The sequence below is a fragment of the Zalophus californianus genome, chromosome 3 (genome assembly GCF_009762305.2).
Source record: "Zalophus californianus isolate mZalCal1 chromosome 3, mZalCal1.pri.v2, whole genome shotgun sequence".
NCBI lineage: Eukaryota > Metazoa > Chordata > Mammalia > Carnivora > Otariidae > Zalophus > Zalophus californianus.
Window position 1 is genome coordinate 74,904,172 of NC_045597.1, and position 20,977 is coordinate 74,925,148.

General features: G+C 39.2%; 1 protein-coding gene across 5 annotated transcripts in view; it reads right to left on the reverse strand.

The window, feature by feature from the left end:
- Window positions 1–14,183, reverse strand: part of CDK8 (cyclin dependent kinase 8) — a 140,423-nt gene extending 126,240 nt beyond the window's left edge. For 3 of the 5 annotated variants that reach the window (XM_027590212.2, XM_027590211.2, XM_027590210.2), the window contains exon 1: window positions 14,034–14,183. In XM_027590212.2, coding sequence (XP_027446013.1) covers window positions 14,034–14,161 — 128 coding nt within the window. In that variant the 5' untranslated portion in view covers window positions 14,162–14,183. The remainder of the gene's footprint in view (window positions 1–14,033) is intronic. The other 2 variants (XM_027590213.2, XM_027590214.2) reach the window with 1 other exon arrangement.
- Window positions 14,184–20,977: the final 6,794 nt, after the last annotated feature.

Genomic DNA, 20,977 nt, shown 5'->3' on the forward strand with positions numbered 1-20,977 from the left:
AATAAAATCTTAAAAAAAAGATAAAATGTGCATTTCTTCAGCTTTGTATCTCTCTATACAGAGTAAATATCTTCCCAACTTCTGTCCAGCAGAAATTATGTCTATGAAGAATTATTTTTAACAGTACTTAAAACTTTTTATAAAAGTCTCTTCACAATTGAAATGCATCAAAATTATCTTTAGTCACCTGCCTGCTTCTCTACCATGAATGATTACCTCTGCTGAACACACAAAGCCAAGCAATTCCATCGACAGCAGAATGAGCTCGTTTCCCAGTCTATGGAGGCAAGCCCAGAGGTCACCTGAGACAGGTGACAAAGCACAAGGCCAAAACCAAAATCAGTACAAAACAGAAAAAGCAAATTGGGACTTCATCAAGATAAAGTTTTTGCAAAGCAAAGGAAACAGTTGACAAAACCCAAAGACAACCTACAGAACAGGAGAAGATATTTGCAAATGTCTTATCAGATAAAATCAGATAAAGGGCTAGTATCCAAAATCTATAAAGAACTTACCAAACTCAACACCCAAAGAACAAATAATCTGGTCAAGAAATGCACAGAAGAAATGAATAGACCCTTCTCCAAAGAAGACATACAAATAGCCAAAGACACATAAAAAAATGCTCAACATCACTCATCATTAGGGAAATACAAATCAAAACCACAATGAGATAACCACCTCACCCCATCAGAATGGTTAAATTAACAAATCAGGAAACAACAAATGTTGGTGGGGATGTGGAGAAAGGGGAGCCCTCTTATACTGCTGGTAGGAATGCAAGTTGGTATAGCCACTCTGGAAAACAGTATGGAGGTGCCTCAAAAAGTTAAAAATAGAGCTACCCTATGACCCAGCAATTGTACTACTAGGTATTTACCCAAAAGATACGTAGTGATCTGAAGGGGCACCTACACTCCAATGTTTATAGCCACAATGTCCACAATAGCCAAACTATGGAAAGAGTCCAGATGTCCACTGACAGATAAATAAAGATGTGGGGGGTGTGTGTGGGTGTGTGTGTGTGTGTGTGTGTGTGTGTGTGTGTGTATACACACAATGGAATATTACTCAGCCAAAAGAAATGATGAATACTTACCATTTACATCGATGTTGATGGAACTGGAGGGTATTATGATAAGTGAAATAAGTCAATCAGAGAAAGACAACGATTGCATGATTTCACTCATATGTAGAATTTAAGAAACAAAACAGAGGAGCATAGAGGAAGGGAGGGAAAAATAAAACAAGACGTAAACAGAAAGGGAGACAAAGCATAGACTCTTAACCATAGGTAACAAACTGAGGGTTGCTGGAGGGGAGGGGAGTGGGGGGATGGGGTAACAGGGTGATGGGCATTAAGGAGGGCATGTGATGTAATGAGCACTGGGTGTTTTATGCAATGGATGAATCACTGAACTCTACCTCTAAAACTAATAATACACTATATGTTAATTAAATGAATTTATGTAAAATTAAGCTAAATTAAGGAAAAAAAACATAAAAAGCAAGCCAAAAAGGGGGAGAAAGGAAAAGACTGGGTGAAGGTCAGTGCTGGGCAGAGAATGAAAGGATGACCAAAGCCAAGTAACAGGAAACAGAAGTGATCATCTAAGTAAAAGTAAGAGTCAGTGTGTTACAATAGCCAAACTGTAGAAGGCGCCGAGATGCCCTTCAACAGACGAATGGATAAAGAAGATGTGGTCCATATATACAATGGAGTATTACTCAGCCATCAGAAAGGATGAATACCCAACTTTTACAACAACATGGATGGAACTGGAGGAGATTATGCTGAGTGAAATAAGTCAAGCAGAGAAAGTCCATTATCATATGGTTTCACTTATTTGTGGAACATAAGGAATAACATGGAGGACATCAGGAGAAGGAAGGGAAAAATGAAGGGGGGGAATCAGAGGGGGAGATGAACCATGAGAGACTATGGACTCCGGGAAACAAACTGAGGGTTTTAGAAGGGAGGGGGCTAGAGGGATGGGTTAGCCCGGTGATGGGTATTAAGGAGGGCACGTACTGCATGGAGCACTGGGTGTTATATGCAAACAATGAATCATGGAACACTACATCAAAAAAAAAAAAAAAAAAAAAGAGTGTTTTAAGTGGTTGGAGGTAGAACACATCTAGAGCAATAGTTATTTGTAATAGGAACAAACTGGATCAGCAGTATTAAGTGGAAATAGAGAAATCTGATGAAATGAACATAAAATAAGATGTAAACATAATAATGACTGTATCTTTAAACATCCACATGGCTCTTAAGTTTTTCTATCCCAACAAGTAATCTAAAATACAAAGGACTATGTGGGGAAAGAAAACTCTAAGCAAAAGAATAATCTAAACAATTCCAACTTTACAATGTACTTAACCCCCATGATTCAAACATATCATTACTATAACTATTCCCACTACTCCTTTCAGATAAATTTTGCTTTTGGAGTTTTGATGTGAGTGTAATTGGTGCAACCTTTTTAGAGGACAAAACATTGGCCCACAGAAGAGCCTTAACCCAGACCTATGAGGACTTATTACTGAGAAACTGACCTGCACTTCACCAGTCCTGCAGTGATGTACCAGGGTTGTCATCAGTAACTTGTGCTTGGGCATAATGACCAGTTTCTAGGACCACTGAAAGCCAAGAGGGATAAAAGTCCCTGTAGATAAAGCAAGGGAGCTTCTCTTCTTACATGAAAATTTTACTCTTTGCAGTGGTATCAGCAAATATCTCTGTGGGGAATTCTGGGGAGTTCTGCTTCCATCTGAGAGAATGCTGTGTGCAAAGACAGACGTAAAGGACATTTACTGCAGTGCTTTTAAGGAGCACAAAAAAGTGAAGGAACCTAAATGCCCTTCAACTGGACCAGTATGTTACATTACATCCATAAAACAGGATGATGAGCTGATGGAATGAATTGTGTTACATGTGCAGGTACTGATCACCAAAACATATGAACTGAAAAAAGCAAGGCACAGAATTATATACACATTATTATACAATTTGTGTTTAAAGATAATGACATACAGACCTTTCTAACTAATTCTGACACATAACCCAGCAGCCATTAAAGAAATGAATGATAAATGTGACTTCATAAAAGTAAGAGTTGCACATGAAAAATAGTAACATAAACAAAGTCAAAAGATGTTTGTTCCCACAAACTGGAAAGCATACACAAGAGAGCTATCAGTGGACAGCTCTGGGAAGAGGACCTGAGTGGCTGGAGGAGATGGGGGTGAGAACAACAGTATACTTACATTTTTTTCATATGCATGTACTGTCTGCTCAAAATGAAAAAAGTATTACAATAAGTTTTAAAGTCTACCCATACATATATATGCTTCTATATGCATATACACGAGGAGCTGCTGACAATGATTATTTTAAAGAGGGAGACTTAGATTTTCCTAGTTATCCTTATGTACTGTCTGAATTTTTTATTATGAGGATATATGAATTTCATATTCTAATCTTATTTTATAATAAAAAGACAGTTGTTTAAAGTATATAACCTTTGACCCTGAAATTCCATTTCAAGGACTTGCTGCAGTTAGAGAACTGCAGACATATTTTCTAAGAGGTCCTCTGATAACTGTTAATGGCTAAAATTTGAAGACTACTTAAATTTTTTCTATCACTAGAGAACTGGTTCACTAGATACATATTTACATTCATACATACATAATGTCCATAATAATTAAAACTGATTTAGAGCTATATTTACTGACAGGAAAAGATGCATAATATTCTTGAGAGAAAAAAAAGTAAGATCATACTAGATTTCATTAATCTCTACTTACATTCATAGCATTATCTGTGAAGATGATAAAGAAAATAGTAATTGTCTCCTAAGAGTAGAGTTAGGGCTTTTAGTTTCTGTATACATTTTTGGACTATGACTATGAATTTTCTATAACGAACCTGTATCACTTTTATAATCAGAGAAAAAAAGCTATTTTATTAAAAAAAAAATAAGAACTACCTTGAATAGCATGGAATGAACGAACAAACAAAGAAACAGCAAGCATACTAGTATGTACAGGTTTAGCTTCAATAATACAGCCAATGTGGAACTAAAGATGGAAGTAAAGTTTTTCATTGCTTGGCCTTGAATGATAAGGCTACCCATAAAAGTACCACAAAACATTTTGGATAAAACCTACAAAGTGAGTTATAATTTCAGCACTAGGGTCCAAAAATCTTTCACTGAATTTTTCTTTTGTTTAGAATACATTACTTAACCCAAACACTTCATTATCTCCCTTGCCCTTTGTGTGGCATATGGTATGCCCACCACTCCTTCTAAAAACACTCTGGGGTTTTTCTCCAAGTTGCTGTGTACAGCCAATAAGCTATACACTGCACAAATCCTGCTGCACAATGGGGTTGATCCTGAGTTTTCTCCTCCTTCTCAGGACTCAACTTATTGGCCTCCTGGATGGACATCTTTTTCTCTACATTCTATCCTAGGACCTCTTCTCACTTCTACACTTTCCCTAGACAATTTCAAGATCGCTGGAAGCTTCAATTACCTGGTAACTCCCAAGTTTATCTCTACCCAGATCTCTCTCTTGAGTACTAGACTCATGTTATCTGCCTAATGGACATTTTTTAGATGTTTAACAGGTACACAAAATTCAATACATCAAAACACAAACTTGCTCCTCTTCCTGTTTTGGCTAACGGTGTGAATGGCAATATCCTGCTGTTCACGCCAGAAACCTAGGCCTTATCCTTGGTTCTTCTTACTTCTTCCTCTCTCACATCCAAGAAATTAACAAGTCCTATCAATTGTTCCTCATTCCCTCGGTCATTTCCTAATTCAAGCCTCCAGCATCTCTCACCTAGGTAACTATTACATTCTCCTAAACCCAGTTTCCTGTAGTTATTCTGAATGTGTTGCCAAGCAATCTTTTTGTTTGTTTGTTTGTTTGTATGCTTTACTAAGCCAGGCAATATTTTTAAAATCTGAACTTGTTACTATCTGCTTAAAATCCTACAAATGGTCCCCATTGTCTTCAGAATAAAGTACAAAGTCCATGACATGATTTCCAAGACCCCACTTACTTCTCCAACTTAATTTTTTATACCTCTCACCTCACCTGTTACTACTCTCTAAGATCTGGCACTGAAATTCTTTCAATTCCCTCTATCTTTCCTTCCTATCTCTACAAATGCTACTCAGTGGTGGCTGGAGAGAGCTTTAGCCTTCCCTCCTACAACATGACATAAAAGTTCCTGAAATCTCTTCAAATAAATAATTTAAGTTAAAATTTGTTTACTACACACCATAAAACCCCTACCACACTCCCTTTTAACCAGATAGAACCCCTTCCTTTATAAACAATTTCAGGAACCAGATGTTACCCCTCAAGCCTGCACAGTAACTCCCCAACCCTCACTCACTCTTATGTACTGCCCCTTCACTTGTGTAACTTCTAACTATCTTTCAAGTCGCAACTCAAATATCATCCTTGAGCCCCCAAGAGCAGATCAAGTACCCATATGCAACCTATATATTTTGCCGATCACAGCCCTATTCCACTATGCTCTAATTACCTTTTTACTTGCCTGCATCCCTCAAAAGTCTGTAAGTTCCCTAAGGACTTATACCATGGCCTATTGACTGCTGAATCACCCGTATCTGGCACAGAACCTGGCATATTACAGATATTCAGCAAATAGTCACCAAATAAATTAAAAACATTAAAAAATTTTTTACCAAAAACAAAACAAACAACTACAACTAAAGAGAACAAGTACACCAAAAATATTCAATACCTGTCAACATTTGGCAATGTGCCAGGAACTGAGGGGAACACAATTACTGCCCTAGAGGAAATCTATAATATCTAACCCATAAACATTCACCAGAAAGACCCAAAGGACATATAAACATTAACCACATATACACTGAAGTAGTTACACAATACATCTATGAAGGACTAAATATGTTGTGTGGAGTGAAGAGGGAATAATTGGAATTGTACGTTAAGATAAAGTAGTTAGGATTTCTGAACCTAAATGTTAGAACCTACTTCAGTTGGGGGGGAAAATTTCCAGCACAAGGTGCTGCCTGAGACAAAGGTCAGAATGGTTGTCTGATTTGATGGAGGAACAAATGTATTAACCTGTATTTCAGAATCACTGCAATGGACGAATGTGAACAATGTCCTGGGAATAGACAGTCTAGTCAGGTCTCACAAAGGACTAAGATCTTGGTCCTAAACCAAAGAAAAGGTAAAGCTACTCAAAAGTGTTCTCAGCTGCTTTGAAAAGTTTGGTGGTTTCTCAAAAAGCTAAACATAAGAGTTAACCACACCTGAATATAGCCCAAGAGAACTGAAAACAAATATCCACACAACCCAAACACTGAATGTCATAGAAGCATTATTCATAATAACCAAAAAGTAGAAATAACACAAATGTCCACCAACTGATGAATGAGTAAACAAAATGTGGTATATCCATACAATGCAATATTTATTCAACAATAAAAGGGAATGAAATACTGATACATGCACAACATATACACACTGTATAATTCCATTTATATGAAATGTCTGGAATAGCCAAATCCATAGAGAAAGAAAATAAATTAGTGGTTGCCAGGAGCTGGGAAGACGAGGATGTGCAGTGATGGCTAACTGATATGGGGTTTCTTTTTGGAGTAATAAAAATGTTCTGGAATTAGATAGGGGTAATGAGTGCATAGCCTTGGGAACATACTAAAAGGCAGTGGATTGCACCCTTTAAAAGGGTGAATGTTATGATATGTAATATATCTCAATCTTAAAAAAAAAAGGGGTTCTCAGCATTTTTTCTGCCATAACACATCTGAAGGACATAACATAATTCCATCAGTAAAGGCAGCTTACTACAGCAGGGACTGGTTTTGTGACTTTGACAACAACCATACTAAAGAATCTTGAGAATCATGACACTAACGGGTCTTCAAGCATTAAGATCAAAATAACAGCTGAAGGTCACTTTTTTAGTGACAACATCAAGAACTGCCTTGAAGTAACCAGAGATATCTAAAGACAAAAAAATATCTTAGTAGTTTCTAAGTAACAAAGAGATGACCAAAGCCTACCTAAGCTGGTGTGAAGGAAAGAATTTACAAATTGTTCTGAAGGAAGAAAGGACAGTAGGATTTTCATTCTCTAGCAGCAGCTAAGAACAGAAAAAGAATAAAAAAAGAATAAAGAGACAATAAGGATTGGATTCAACAACAAAAGGCACTACAAGAAAGATGACACCAGTCACAGGGATAGTATCTATTTATCAACACTGATTTGGCACATACAGTTCCCAACTTACATATGGGTCACGTTTCAAATGTTTTATAAATCATAATTCTGAACACCTTTGCTAAGAGAAATAATTTTTGAAAAAGTAGGTAAGTTTGCAAATGGCCTATAGTAATTTATCATAATCTGTCATTATTTCTATTTTCCTAGCTGAAATCCAGGATGCTGGAAGCCATCTCCCACCTCCCTCCCATCTCTTCACACATCAGATTCCAACAAGAGAAATTCCCCCTTCAATTTGCTGCCACCATCTTACAGCATAGAAAATTCTGGCTCCCCACTCCTCGTGGAGGTGAGACCAAGGTAGAATCATTTGCTATCCAGAGCTGTAATCAAAATGGAGTTCTGCCATGGCAGCTTTACATATGATAGATAAATTCTTAAGTCAGACAGTTGAATTTCAGAGGCTGCCCGTACTGTGATTCAGCAACATTCTTGTGATGGAAAACTGCCACACAGAGAATTAAGGTGTTCGCTGTGAAGTAACAGAAACCTCATCATGTCCAGTGGGTACAAGGGACCATCTATAGTGCGTGTACCTAATACAACACATACAACAAGAGCTCAAAGGCAAAAAGGTGTGGGGAGGTAACATGTGAGAAGAAAAAATTCAAATACACAAAATTTGCTGGGGTCTGTAAGAACACAATAAAAAAGCACCCTTCTTTATCCCAGTCCTTTTAAAACACGCTTTCTGATGAGATCTTCCCCATCTTTTAAGAGTCAAACAAAATGTTGACATCTTTGAGAAGCTTTCCTTGAAAACCCTACACAGTTGGGACTTTCCATCTCTGTGTTCCAATAGCACCTTGTATTAATTGTAGTGCTGATTAAATTGCTACAGTTTATTTACATTGATTTCCCCAGTAGATACCTCCTCAAATAATGGAATATTTTACTCATCTTTGTATTCCCAATACTTTGGACAGTGCTTGGCACATAAAGGGGTCCAATAAATATCGGTTAATGAATGACTGAATGGATTTATTCAAATGTTGAAAGAACCAGCAAAAGTAAAAATCAAATGAACAAATCCCAAATGAATTAATTTAATTTGCCAGTTTTGCTACTAAGAAAATGGAATTTAAGCATGAAACCTCCAAGTGGCCTAACCAGTGGATCTGAATGCACTGAATATCTAAGGTAGATAAATTCAACAGCAAACAGATATAAAGTGCATAGTAAATATTCTGCTTGTCCCTTTCCACCATATTTTTCAAAATAAGGAATACTCCTTACTGGGCATGCAAAATCTCCAGCAATGGGTATACATTTTGTATTTGGCATTTCTGACATCTAAAGAAATATTTAAATCAAATTGAACACAGATACATAGTTCAGTAATATTCAGAAGAAAAACTATTAGATTCCTCCAGGGGAAGTAAAGGGTTCCACTAAGTTCTGATCATAATTAAGGAATTAAAACTGAATTAAACCCAGCCACCCCATCCCTCCCACCCCCCACCACTCCAGCAACCCTCAGTTTGTTTCCTGAGATTAAGAATTCCTCATATTGGGGCGCCTGGGTGGCTCAGATGGTTAAGCATCTGCCTTCGGCTCAGGTCATGATCCCAGGGTCCTGGGATCGAGCCCCGCATCGGGATCCCTGCTCTGCGGGGAGCCTGCTTCTCCCTTTCCCTCTACTGCTCCCCCTGCTTGTGCTCTCTTGCTCTCTGTCAAATAAATAAATAGAATCTTAAAAAAAAAAAAAAAAGAATTCCTCATATTAGTGAGATCATATGATACATGTCTTTCTCTGATTGACTTATTTCGTTTAGCATACTACCCTCTAGTTCCATCCATGTCGTTGCAAATGGCAAGATTTCAGGGGTTTTTTTTTGATGGCTACATAATATTCCATTGTATACATATACCACATCTTCTTTACCCATTCATCTGTTGATGGACATCTTGGCTCTTTCCATAGTTTGGCTATTGTGTGCTGCTATAAACATCGGGGTGCACATACCCCTTTGGATCACTACATTTTTATCTTTGGGGTAAATACCCAGTAGTGCAACCTGTACCTCTGAAACAAACAATACATTATGTGTTAAAAAAAAAAAATAGTAGGAAGGGAAAAATGAAGGGGGGGGGTAATCGGAGGGGGAGACGAACCATGAGAGACTATGGACTCTTGAGAAACAAACTGAGGGTTCTAGAGGGGAGGGGGTAGGGGGATGGGTTAGCCTGGTGATGGGTACTAAAGAGGGCACATATTGAATGGAGCACTGGGTGTTATATGCAAACAATGAATCACGGAACACTACATCAAAAACTAATGATGTATGGTGATTAACATAATTAAATTAAATTAAATTAAAAACTTATCGAAAAACCACAAAAAAAATAAAACTGAATTAAAGCTCCAATGCAGACTGAATCAGAAAAGTCCCTTGCGCTAGCCACTTAAATAATTCTTTAAGTCAAATTCTCAGGTTCACAGGAGTGGGAGCAAGCTCTAGCCCATAAATCCCAACATCTGAAGAGATAAAGATGATGGATAAGACAGGTAAAGTAGCTGGTAAGTCTTTGGAAGTTGACCTAACTTCTTTTAGGCATTTGGTGAGAACCCACATTAAGACATGACACTAAGAAACATAAAAGTGTATCATTGTCTAAAGTAAAATTTGTTTCAGTGGTTGTTTACCTCATCTTGCAAAAGTATTACATTTTATATTCATAATTTTTACTTTCTGAAATCATAATACTAGAAAAGACCTTAAAAATTATCAACTCAAACCCTCTAATCTTACAAATAAGGAAACCAAGGTCTACAAAAGGCAAGTGACTTACCCAAGGTCATACTGGTAATCGGAGGCAGAGTCTGAACTCAAACTCAGTTTTCTAGTCTCCCCAACCTAAGAGTTTTTCCCACTAGATGAAGAACTTTATCTTAACATGCCTTAATAGAGTTTGGTTCCCCCTCCACACACGTATGTATATGTGTGTGTATATTTGTAGACATACACATGTATGTGTGTATGTATAGATATACCCACATATCTACATACACACTTGTTGCACTTGAAAAAAACCAGGGCTGTTCAGAAGTGTATTTAAAAAGTATACCAGTTAATTGAAAAGCCTAGTCCTACGATAAGGTATTCATGTTTTCTGAATGACCCACTAAAACACCAAATCTCCATGTCTAGGTTTATATTTATTTAATATATTAATTATATGAAGCATAATGGTTAAGAGCATGGACTCTGGAGTAAGAGACCTCTTTGTAATCCCCTAATTGCAGCTCTGACATTTAATTAGTTGTATAACCATGGGCAAATTTAACCTTTCTAACAGTTTAACCTTTCTTACAGTTTCCTCACCTGTAAAACTGAAAAACAGAACTGACCTGATATGGTACTCGGGTATGGTACTCGGAAGGATTAAACAGATGATGAATGTAAAGGGCTTTACCGAGGACTTAGTTCTTACTCAATAATTTAGCTATTATCAGTATTACTGCCTACTAATCTCTGGATTGCCTACAAAAGTGCCCCAACAAAGTTCTCTTTATATTTCTCACTCTCTCTCACATAAACACATACACAATTCCAATTATATATTATCTGTTCTTCTGAACATAGAATGCAGCAAACTAAGAACACTTCAAGAAAATTCCTTTTGCTTTTCTTTTTTAGAGATCAAACTCTAGTTATCTAAAATTGATTTTTAAATTCTAGAAATGTCCATTCCCTATAATAAGAGTTTAGAATTTAAAAACACAAATTGTTTTCTGTCTTCTTGCACTTTTCCATTCTTTCGAACAAAATGAGTTTGGCTGCCTAAATTCTGCAAAGAGGAAACGCAACTGACTCAGAAAGAAAATGAATCTCCTTGCTTCCTACTGAGTACCCTTTTGGTGTTCAGACACAAAGGACACTCTCTATCTCATTTATGGTGACAGTGACAGCAAATTATTTCCAAGATTTATTGTGCATTTATGTTTTAATTCTAATAGAATCTGAAATTAACACAATTATAAAAGGCCCTTTTTCCATATATATAATCATGCCTCAAATAAAGTATTTCCTCCTTTCCCACACTCCTTAAAATGCAGAGTTTATCATAAGTGTAGGATACTAGCAGGAGAGTATTAATAATTCTTTAAGTCAAAGAAATGACCTTTTGAGCTGTTTTATTTCCTAAAAATAATTTAAGAAGCTAACTCTTCTGGTCTAAATTCTCTTACTATGTATTCATGTTCTGTGATGCTTGCTGAACAACTGAAAGGATACAACATTTACGTACGTTCATTTTAATAGTCAATTATGTCTAAACAAAACCTATTTTATTGTAAATCTCAGGATTCTCTTTGAAGGTGTTATTGTCTGGGTTCCTAGAGTACTCAGAAATTTCAGTTACAGAGTGTATAATTTAATTGGAAAGTAAATCAATACTAGAAACAAATTATTTCATCATCATCTTTTTACAAAAGATTAAACAGCCACAAATTTTATTTTACCAGGACTAAAATGCATTAAATTACATTTCACTGACATAAGATCAAAAGAACCTCATAAATACAATGCTGTATTTTACCAGAGTGAGGTTATAGGAAGCCAAACCAAAAATATTCCCTCTGGAAAACAAAAACTGTCTTAAGTAATTTTAAAACTCTCTTCACATTTGATCCTTTTTTATTTTTTTAAATTTCATCCTATAAACAAAATCATTAAAGGTTGCTGGAAAACAAGCCCAAAGAATTATAAATAAAGTTATTTTTTTCCAAAATGCAATGCTACTTTTTAGCTATCACAAATGACTAAGAAATGTTCACATACTATACATTTAGCTATTTTTAAATTATATAATTCTTCTAAAATTATTTTTGGTCTAAATTAAAACCTAACCATGAGATATAAAATGTGGTTAAAAGTACCTCTTGCCAATAAAAAATATCATAGTTTTAAAACAAAATATAAAATCAAAGTTAATAAACTTATGCTTTATTAGCTTAAATTGGTAATTTATGAAAATAGAACTGGCTTCTCTCAGAGAGATTAACAATAATTTAAAGTCACCAGAATTTTATAAAGCAGATGACAGACTAGTCAAATGTACTACTATGTCTAATCTCATGGGATTGGGGATTTTCTGAATATGTCCCCAAATTACATAATACTGGGGGAAAGGGAGATGGTTTAAGGCTTTTGAAAAATATTATATGAGAAGGATAATTTTAAAAATATGTCAGAATTCTTCAATGAAAAATATAAATGCAAGTCAACAGTAGGTATCTTCAGACGCTGATTTCTCAAATGTCACCAGATTATCCATCCCACTAAGTACTTTTAAATACATGCAGCACACAGAGTATCAAGTTTTCAAATCTGTATCTTTTGCAGATATCTGTACTGCTTTAACTGCTGCATATAAGCACTGAAATGCACGTACCAAATTTATTAGAATCACTATCTTCCTTTAAGAGTCCCTTTTAAGTTATTTTAAAAAGATATCTTACTAAATCTAAGAAAAACGTTGAATAAATATAACTTCTTTTTCCAATCCAGAATATTAAAGTATTTATAAATATGGCTCCCCCCAACTTACTTCAGCTTTATGAATGGTTTCATTTTTTTAGTGCTAATACAGTTCTGAACATACCCTCCTACCTAATTTGGGGGAGGGGGGAAGCAATTATTTTAAACCTGGAACAGCAGCTAACAAATTAACAGTGATATTCAAGTAAACCTACTTTGTTTACACTGAAACCTAAAGATTATATAATAAACTCTGAAATTATCTTTCCAGCAATTTTCTGTACTGTCAAAGGCAACAGAGACAACATACGTTTTTACAAGAGGAAAACAAGGAGTTAATAAAATATATTTTCCCCTCAACTAAGAATTGCCTTCTCTTTTGTCAATATTACACGACATTCATCTACTGACAAAGGAAAAAATGAACACTTCACTTGCCTGTTTAAGAAACTAAACTGGGAGCATTACCAGTCATAGACTTAATTAAGTTATTTCTAGGGGAAAATATTTAAAGCAAAGAGACTATTTACAGTTCATTGCCAACTACTAAATTTTGGGGGAACAGGCCTGAACAAGATAGTCCCTATTTGTCCCTTGCCTTTTTCCCCACCACCCACCCTGCACCAAACCCCCATTGTTCTACGTAAAACTCACAGGTTAATGATATCTAAATAGCAATTGCTACATTTATGTTACAGATTATCACTATGAAGAACTCTTCAGCATCACATTTACTTGCTGCTTTCTTTCCCCCAAATAAAATCCAAATTTGGTAATAAATCAATCACAAACTGGTGGGGGAAAGGATCACAGCTTCTCTTCCAGACTGATGGATGTCACTCGAGAGGCGTGAGGAAATCCCCCCGAAGGTTACCATAATAAACTGAGCCCCCCCCGAAAATCATTTAAACTGACGTTTTACTACAATTTTTTTTAAAATCTATAACCGAAACCCATGAAAAGTATACAGCCCATGGAGTAAAAGCTCCTTTTCCCTATTAGCCACCAAAGTAGAACACAGAGGCAGCAGCACGCAGAATTTCGCGTGGGTCTGGATCCCTCGTACACCACTTCCTCCCCAAACCTGGCTGGCAGGGCCAGATGCTGGTGTCGAGGAAGTGGGAGACCCGCACGCCGGCGCCCCACTCTCCCTCCGGGCTACCTGCCTCGGCCTGCGGAGCGCCGCCCAGCGCGGACACCGGCACAGACACAAACACTCACCCATCTTTCCTCTTGGCTTTGTAGACGTGACCATAAGTGCCTCGGCCAACTTTGCAGCCCTCGTATTCAAACAGGTCCTCGACCCGCTCCCGCTCGCTGCTCAGCTTCACTTTAAAGTCATAGTCCATTGTCACAGCCTCCGGGGCCGGGGAGCTGGGTCGGGGGGCCGGGGGACAGGGGTGGGGACCGGGGAAGCACCGGCAGCCGCAGCCCCCGGGAACCCGCCCGCTCTACACCCGGCGGCCGCAGCACCAGCCCGACTGATGCGGCAAGAGCAGAAGGCCCCGCGAGAGCGCCGGGGACATCCAGGGGGACGGCGGGGCAGAGGCCGGCCGGGAGGGTGGGGGGACGGGGAGGTTCCCCCGGGCGAAGGAGAGCAGAGGGACGAGGGCTGGGGGTGGGGAGCGGCGTCTCTGCCCTTGTCCCCGCGGGCTCCCGGGGCGCCGGCTCTCCTGCTCGCTGCTGCCGCGCGTTCTGCTCCCGCTGCGGGGAGCGGCGGGGCGGCCGCGGCGGGCTCTCCTCCTCTTACACTCGCACTCACGCCTCACCCTCTCTCACACACACACGCTCACACTCACTCACTCACTCTCTCTCCCATACACTCAAACAGAAAGGCAGCGCCGCACAACAGCCGGTACCTCCTCAGAGGAGGGAGGGAGGGGACTCGCGGAACACGGCCACGGCTGTCGCAAAAACGTCGCGAAAGATCGGGTTGCCTCCGGGCCTCCCTGCAGCCTGCTCAGCGGCGCCGGTCTGGCCTTGCCGGGGTCCGCACCTCGAGGACCGGGTGGAAGAAGCAGGGTACCCACTGCCTAAAGCTGTCGCCAGACGCACCACGTGGACTGTCCCGACGGCGGCCTGGACCCCAGACTACAATGCCCAGAATGCACAGGCCACCGTCGTTGCCGCCCCTTCTATGACTCCACCCCACACAGTGGTAATACGGGAGCGTTGCATGCTGGGATCAGTAGTCCAAGGTGAGATAAGTTTCAATCGCTTGAAGGAAAAATAATTTTTTTTTCTTACTGCAATATCGCTAGAGTATGAGTTGGGCCATAAACTTAACCAGAGAAATTTACGTGCGAGGGAGGCTAGTTTGCATTAGAAGCACATTTTATTCCACTTCCGATCTCCAGATGTTAAATGGTATTATCATTACCGAAAAAAGTCTATATATTTGTGAACACCTCACAGACTATTACTTGGCGTATTCTTGTCGTTCACAATCTGATAAGGGCTGCACAATAATACCAACATAATGACACATATTACAAACATGAGTGAAAGTGAGATTCTGGATTTCAGCTCAGGTCATGATCTCAGGGTCATGAGATCGAGCCCCACCTGGGGCTCTGCACTGGGTGTGGAGCCTGCTTAAGACTCTCTCTCTCCCTCTCCCTCTTCCGTCCCTTAAAAAAATTGTATAGTTTTAAGATGTACAACGTGTTGTGTGTGTGTGTGTGTATGTCTGTATACACACACACACACACATACATACATATATATATATATATATATATACAGACATACATAGTGAAATGATTACTATAGTCAAGCTAATTAACAGTATTCTTACTGTCAGTAATCCTAGGGCAGGAAAGGAAGCCAGCCTTGGAAGAGGGCAGAGAAAGGCCTGCTTCCCTCTCCAGAGCTAGGGTGAAAGAGGGATCTGAACTCCAGGTTGGGAGAATATGATGGTTTGAGGTAAGCAGAACACAGCATCAGGATGGGGAGCTAAGGAAGAGATAGACCTTAGGGACGTGGAGGGGAGCTTGGTCTATGTCTTAGGAGCAGTAACATCTAATACCCAATTTAAGGTTTTTTCCTCTCTGTGTGGTAATGCCCTTCTGTTATCCCTAGGCTATCAGCCTGGTCTTAGCTGTGTCCATGCTTGGAGGAAAGGAGAGGGAAGCAGCCCAAGACTCAATTATGAAAGATAAGAAGTGGCCTGCAGAGCCAAAGCCATGAACTAGGAAAGACTGGGCACATGTTAGGTTTCCAAAAACTTGAGGAATGGAATCTGTTTTTAGAATGGATTTCCGATAGATCAAAGGATGAGGGTTCATACTTAATTGTTACTTAGATGAATTGAACATATCAGGAACACGGAGCTGTCATTTCAGTTTGATTTTCAATTTCAGGTTATACTGGTATCACAGGTCTCTTTACACGGTCACTGGAAGTCATGATGGTGCAGAGTTTATGACCCTCGTTGGTTTGTGTTCCAAACAATGTGCAAATAATGCTCGCGCTTTTCATAAATGTGGTTTTATTTACGTTCTAAATTTAACATCTCCAGTCTTAACATGCCTCCCAAACACCAGCCCCACATTTCAGCTCCTCCTGTTCAGCCTAAGGGAATATTCTGCTGTCATCTCAAACTTAAAATTTCTGAAAATGATCATTCTGTACCCCAAACGTCCCAAATCCAGTGAATAGCAATGCCAAGAGACAGACATTCTGTTGTTTTACTGCCAATCCTAGGAGTTCAGGCCTTCATTAGCTGCACATTGTCCTTCATACTCATGCCAAATATTCTTTTGTCTGGCCTGTCCTCAGAGGCTGGTGGCTTCCTCATACCATCTCTGACCTTTGCAGTCCTACCCATCCTCCAAGGTACAACTCAAATGCCTAACTTAGTTATGAAGCTTTTCCTGGTTCTTACAACTGAATATGAACCCCCTCCTTTTTTTTTTTTTTTTTTTTTTTACTCCAGCCCTGGCGCCATTATACTTTATTTGTAACTCATGTAGAAACATCACAGCTACTTTGTATTTTAGTCATTTCTTTTATGTACTTAAAAAAATACGTCCTTTAATGAACACCTTAATGGCTGAGTCTCTGACTTACTCATCTCTGTATCTCTTAAAGTGCCCAGAACATAGTTTGCATAATTATATTTGATTAGCATGTGTTGAATAGATTGATTCCTGTAAAGGTTGAAATGGACCTTAAGTTGGGGGGGGGGGGGACAGTCATTTTAAAACATTTACCATCTTACCTCTGTCTTGCCTCTGAATGTGTATTTTTTTGCAGTGTGGAAAAGAATTTGGTGCTATATATATCATGATGTATTGATGTGAAAGCCCAAGTGGGTCTTCTCAGAGTTGCTCACTTCTCAATCCCTACCACTTTTGTTTTCTCGCTCGATATTAGAGTGTGCTTTAAGCAGAAAGTTTCTAACCTTCCTTTCTGCAGGTGGAATATTCATCATCTTCATCATCAAAAAGCACATATTAAACATCTACATTTGAGTAGTGTTATACACAAAAAAGAACAGGTTAGGTCAATCAACACTCTAGCCTTTTAAATTTTTTCAAAGAAAATACTGATGCAAAATTTCTCAGTTAACCCCATATGCATCCAGAATATAATTTTAAAACTTGGAAACAACCAGAACCAAAAAGCACTTTCAAAAGTAACTTTCTTTCTCCCCTTCATCATATGAATGTTATTTGTTCTTATAGACTCATTTTCACATGACTGGAAAGATTACCACGAACAGTTGCTGAATTTGGCATCAGACACCTATCGTTAGAGAAGAATTGACTCTGTTTCTCAACTCCGGTTCTAAAAATCACAGGAAGAGCTCTGATCCAGCTAGGTCAGGGGCCCATTCCTGGATCCATGAAGTGTGCCCATGGGGGCAGGGTCATATAAGAATATGAGAGCTCCTTCATTCAGGGGGATGAGGAAGATGGGGTGGGGACTCACAGGAGAAGGGAGAAAGCTCTAAGTACCATGGAGGCTCTGAGACAAAGCAATGTGATAGAAAATGAGCCCGAAGGAGATTACTTCAGATTGGGTGGGGCTGGTCAAGGATTCTCTGAGGTAATGCTTAAGTGAGACCTGAATGATGAGGAGAAAAACCTGCTAAGGTGGGAGCTCAGGGTAATCCACGTGGTGTATGGTGTACAGCAAGTGCAAAGACTTTAAGCTAGGAAAGGAGTCTTGTTTGATAGGAGTGTCACGAGTAAGGGGGGAGGTTGTGTGAGATGAATACAAAGAGGTAGGCAGGGACCAGATTATACAGGGCCTTTCAGACCATAGTAAGGGCTTAGATTTTATTTTTAGGACAACAGGAAGTCATTGGTAGGTTGTAAGCAAGGGAGCCACCAGATGTGATCTATACTTTAAAAAGAATATCCTGGCTGCTATGTTAACAATGGATTGCAGGAGACAAGATTGAAAGAGAGATTGACAGACAGACGAACAAGTAGGTATGGGACTTGCTGCTCAGTTGGATGGGAAGAAAAGGAAGGAATCAAGATGACTCCTGAAGATGGTACCACTTACCGAGATGGGAACGACTTTGAGAGGAATGAGTTTAGGTCAAAGCAAGATATAAGACCAGCCCAGATTCAAAGAGGGGCAAGTATACTCCACTTCTCAGTAATAGGAAGAGTAAAATACTGTGGCCATGTTTTTCAGTTCTTTCATGGGTACATCTGAATCTGTGGATTTGGTGAAAGTTGAAAGAGTTCCTTCTCAAATGGCTTTGGTTTTCTCTGTAAGGTGCAAGAAAAGTTTACCTCTGTGAGTGAGGAGACAGGAGTGGAAGGAGAAAGCAGTGAGATCTTTTCATGTCTGAAAAGACTACCGGTTTAAAACACGCTTTGGGCAGAATGAAAGAGATAGCTGGCAGGACATCATCGTGGGACTTCTAGCCAAAGTTGCAGGTCCATTTGCAGGTGCAGCCATGCATTTATATCAATATCTATCTGCCCTGTTGTGAGATTTTCATCACCAGCACTCAACAGCCCAGGTGGAGGCCTGGCAAAGACAGATGTTAGATTCATCCAGGGTTAGAGCGTTGCCAGCTGGGTTTAATGAAAAGAAGATGAGGCGACAGAGGTTAGAGTTATTGGCAATAGAGTAGTTAAAATGATAGACCATGACATTTACGCCGGGGAAGGAGGAAAATGAGAACAGGATCCCTTTTACAACATAACGGTAGCTTGAAATTTTTTAACTAAATTTTTTGTAGGATAATTTAAAAAAGAATTACCCTCATTCCTGGCTTCTTTAACATCTATATATGGTAGCAAGACCCCATCAAATACATACTAAGTAAAACAGCTGAAGAAATAATATAAATAACAGGTTAAAAATGATTTCTTCTTTCCTTAGCTAATAGATTCCCATTACAGAGACTGATAAGGGCATCCCAGACGGAAAATGTCTCATATTTGTCAATGATGAATTCTGCTCTTGTATTCTATAAGTATTAAGGAAAATTTACCTCTTTAAATTGATAAACAATATTATCTTTTTTTTAAGATTTTATTTATTTATTTGACAGAGAGAGACACAGCGAGAGAGGGAACACAAGCAGAGGGAGTGGGAGAGGGAGAAGCAGGCTTCCCGCAGAGCAGGGAGCCCGACGTGGGGCTCGATCCCAGGACCCTGGGATCATGACCTGAGCCGAAGGCAGACGCTTAATGACTGAGCCACCCAGGCTCCCCAACAATATTATAATCTTGTCCTTTTTTCTTCTATTGGATGCCTTTTTTCTTGGAATAAGCATAGTACTTCCTGTTTTTCAGTTCAAAATATATTTTGCTACACAATGGTGTAGCAAGTAATCTATAGGAACACAGTTTAGTTTGTGTTCAGCTTTTCAAGGCCTAAAATATTATTCTGGCTTCTCATTCCAATATGCTTCACCCTCTAGCTAGTTAGACTGTTACTCAGGCCCACTCACCAGAAAAGCAAAGTTTCTTCTGGCTGGTTCCTGTACAAACATGGCTCTCCTGTGAGCCACATAGCTCCCTTTCTCACACATAAACATGGTTAGGTCACCTCTGCAACCACCTGATACTTGATACCCAAGGCTATTTGTTTCCATGCAACTCCATGCTCAGAACCTCTGGAACTTTTTCCCCTTTAGTAGCCCTTCCCCCTACCAGCCAAGGTCAAGTTCCATCAGATATTGTCCTCCTTGCTCTAAAACTCTACATCCTGTTTAAATTTTACAATGTTGTTTTATTTACATCATTCTTGTGCTCAAAAATCTTCAAGGACCCTGCGTGACCTTTCATTGCCGATAGCATAAAGTTCAAACTCCTTCATCTAATGTTCCAGGCTCTGTATTTACTTTTGCCTGACTTAGGAAAATGCTTTAAGGCAGCTTGCAATAGAAATCTTAGAGTGAGATTGAAATAATTAGCTCCACATAGCCAAAATTTCCACAATCTGAGCTCTTCTGTATCTCTAGTGTAGCTCCTAGCCAGTTTCTCGTAAGCTGTCTCCTAGCCAATTTAAAACAATGGTCCTTAGCCTTGGGTGTCCATTGGAAATACCTGGGGAATCACCCCAGCAATTCTGACGTAATTGATCTGGGCTACAGCTGGGTATTGGGACTTTTAAATCTCCCTGGTGATTCTAATGAGCATTCAAGGTTTAGAACTACCACATTAGAACAAGTTTATTGATTCTCCCTGAAACATTCATCATTCCACTCCTTTCCTCATCAACACCCCCCGCTTTTTTTTCTTTACTTGTCTGCACTCTACCCACTCTTTAAGATACAACTGAGGTACTACTAGCATCTTTCCTTGTCACCCAAAGCCGATATACTCGTAGCCAGTACCTTGTTTACACTTATTTGGCATTTAGCACACACTTCTTATACCTTTGTGTATTTATACTGTGCTTCAGAAGAAATCTAATGTGTAGAGGGACAGGGACTGTTTTTTTTTTTTTTTAATCCCCAGAACATGACACAGTGCCTTTTAAACTATATACAATTGTGTATCTTATGGGAGGTAGTGATGATGATGATGATGATGATAATGATGTTGTAGCAGATGCCAAGTGAAGCAGATGACCTTATCCTTTCAGAGCACTGACTTGGGGCTATATGTGGGGCTACTCTTAGGCTACTGGAACCCATCTTACTTTACACATGCAAAGCTGAAGTACCTGGGAATTAAGCCACCCCC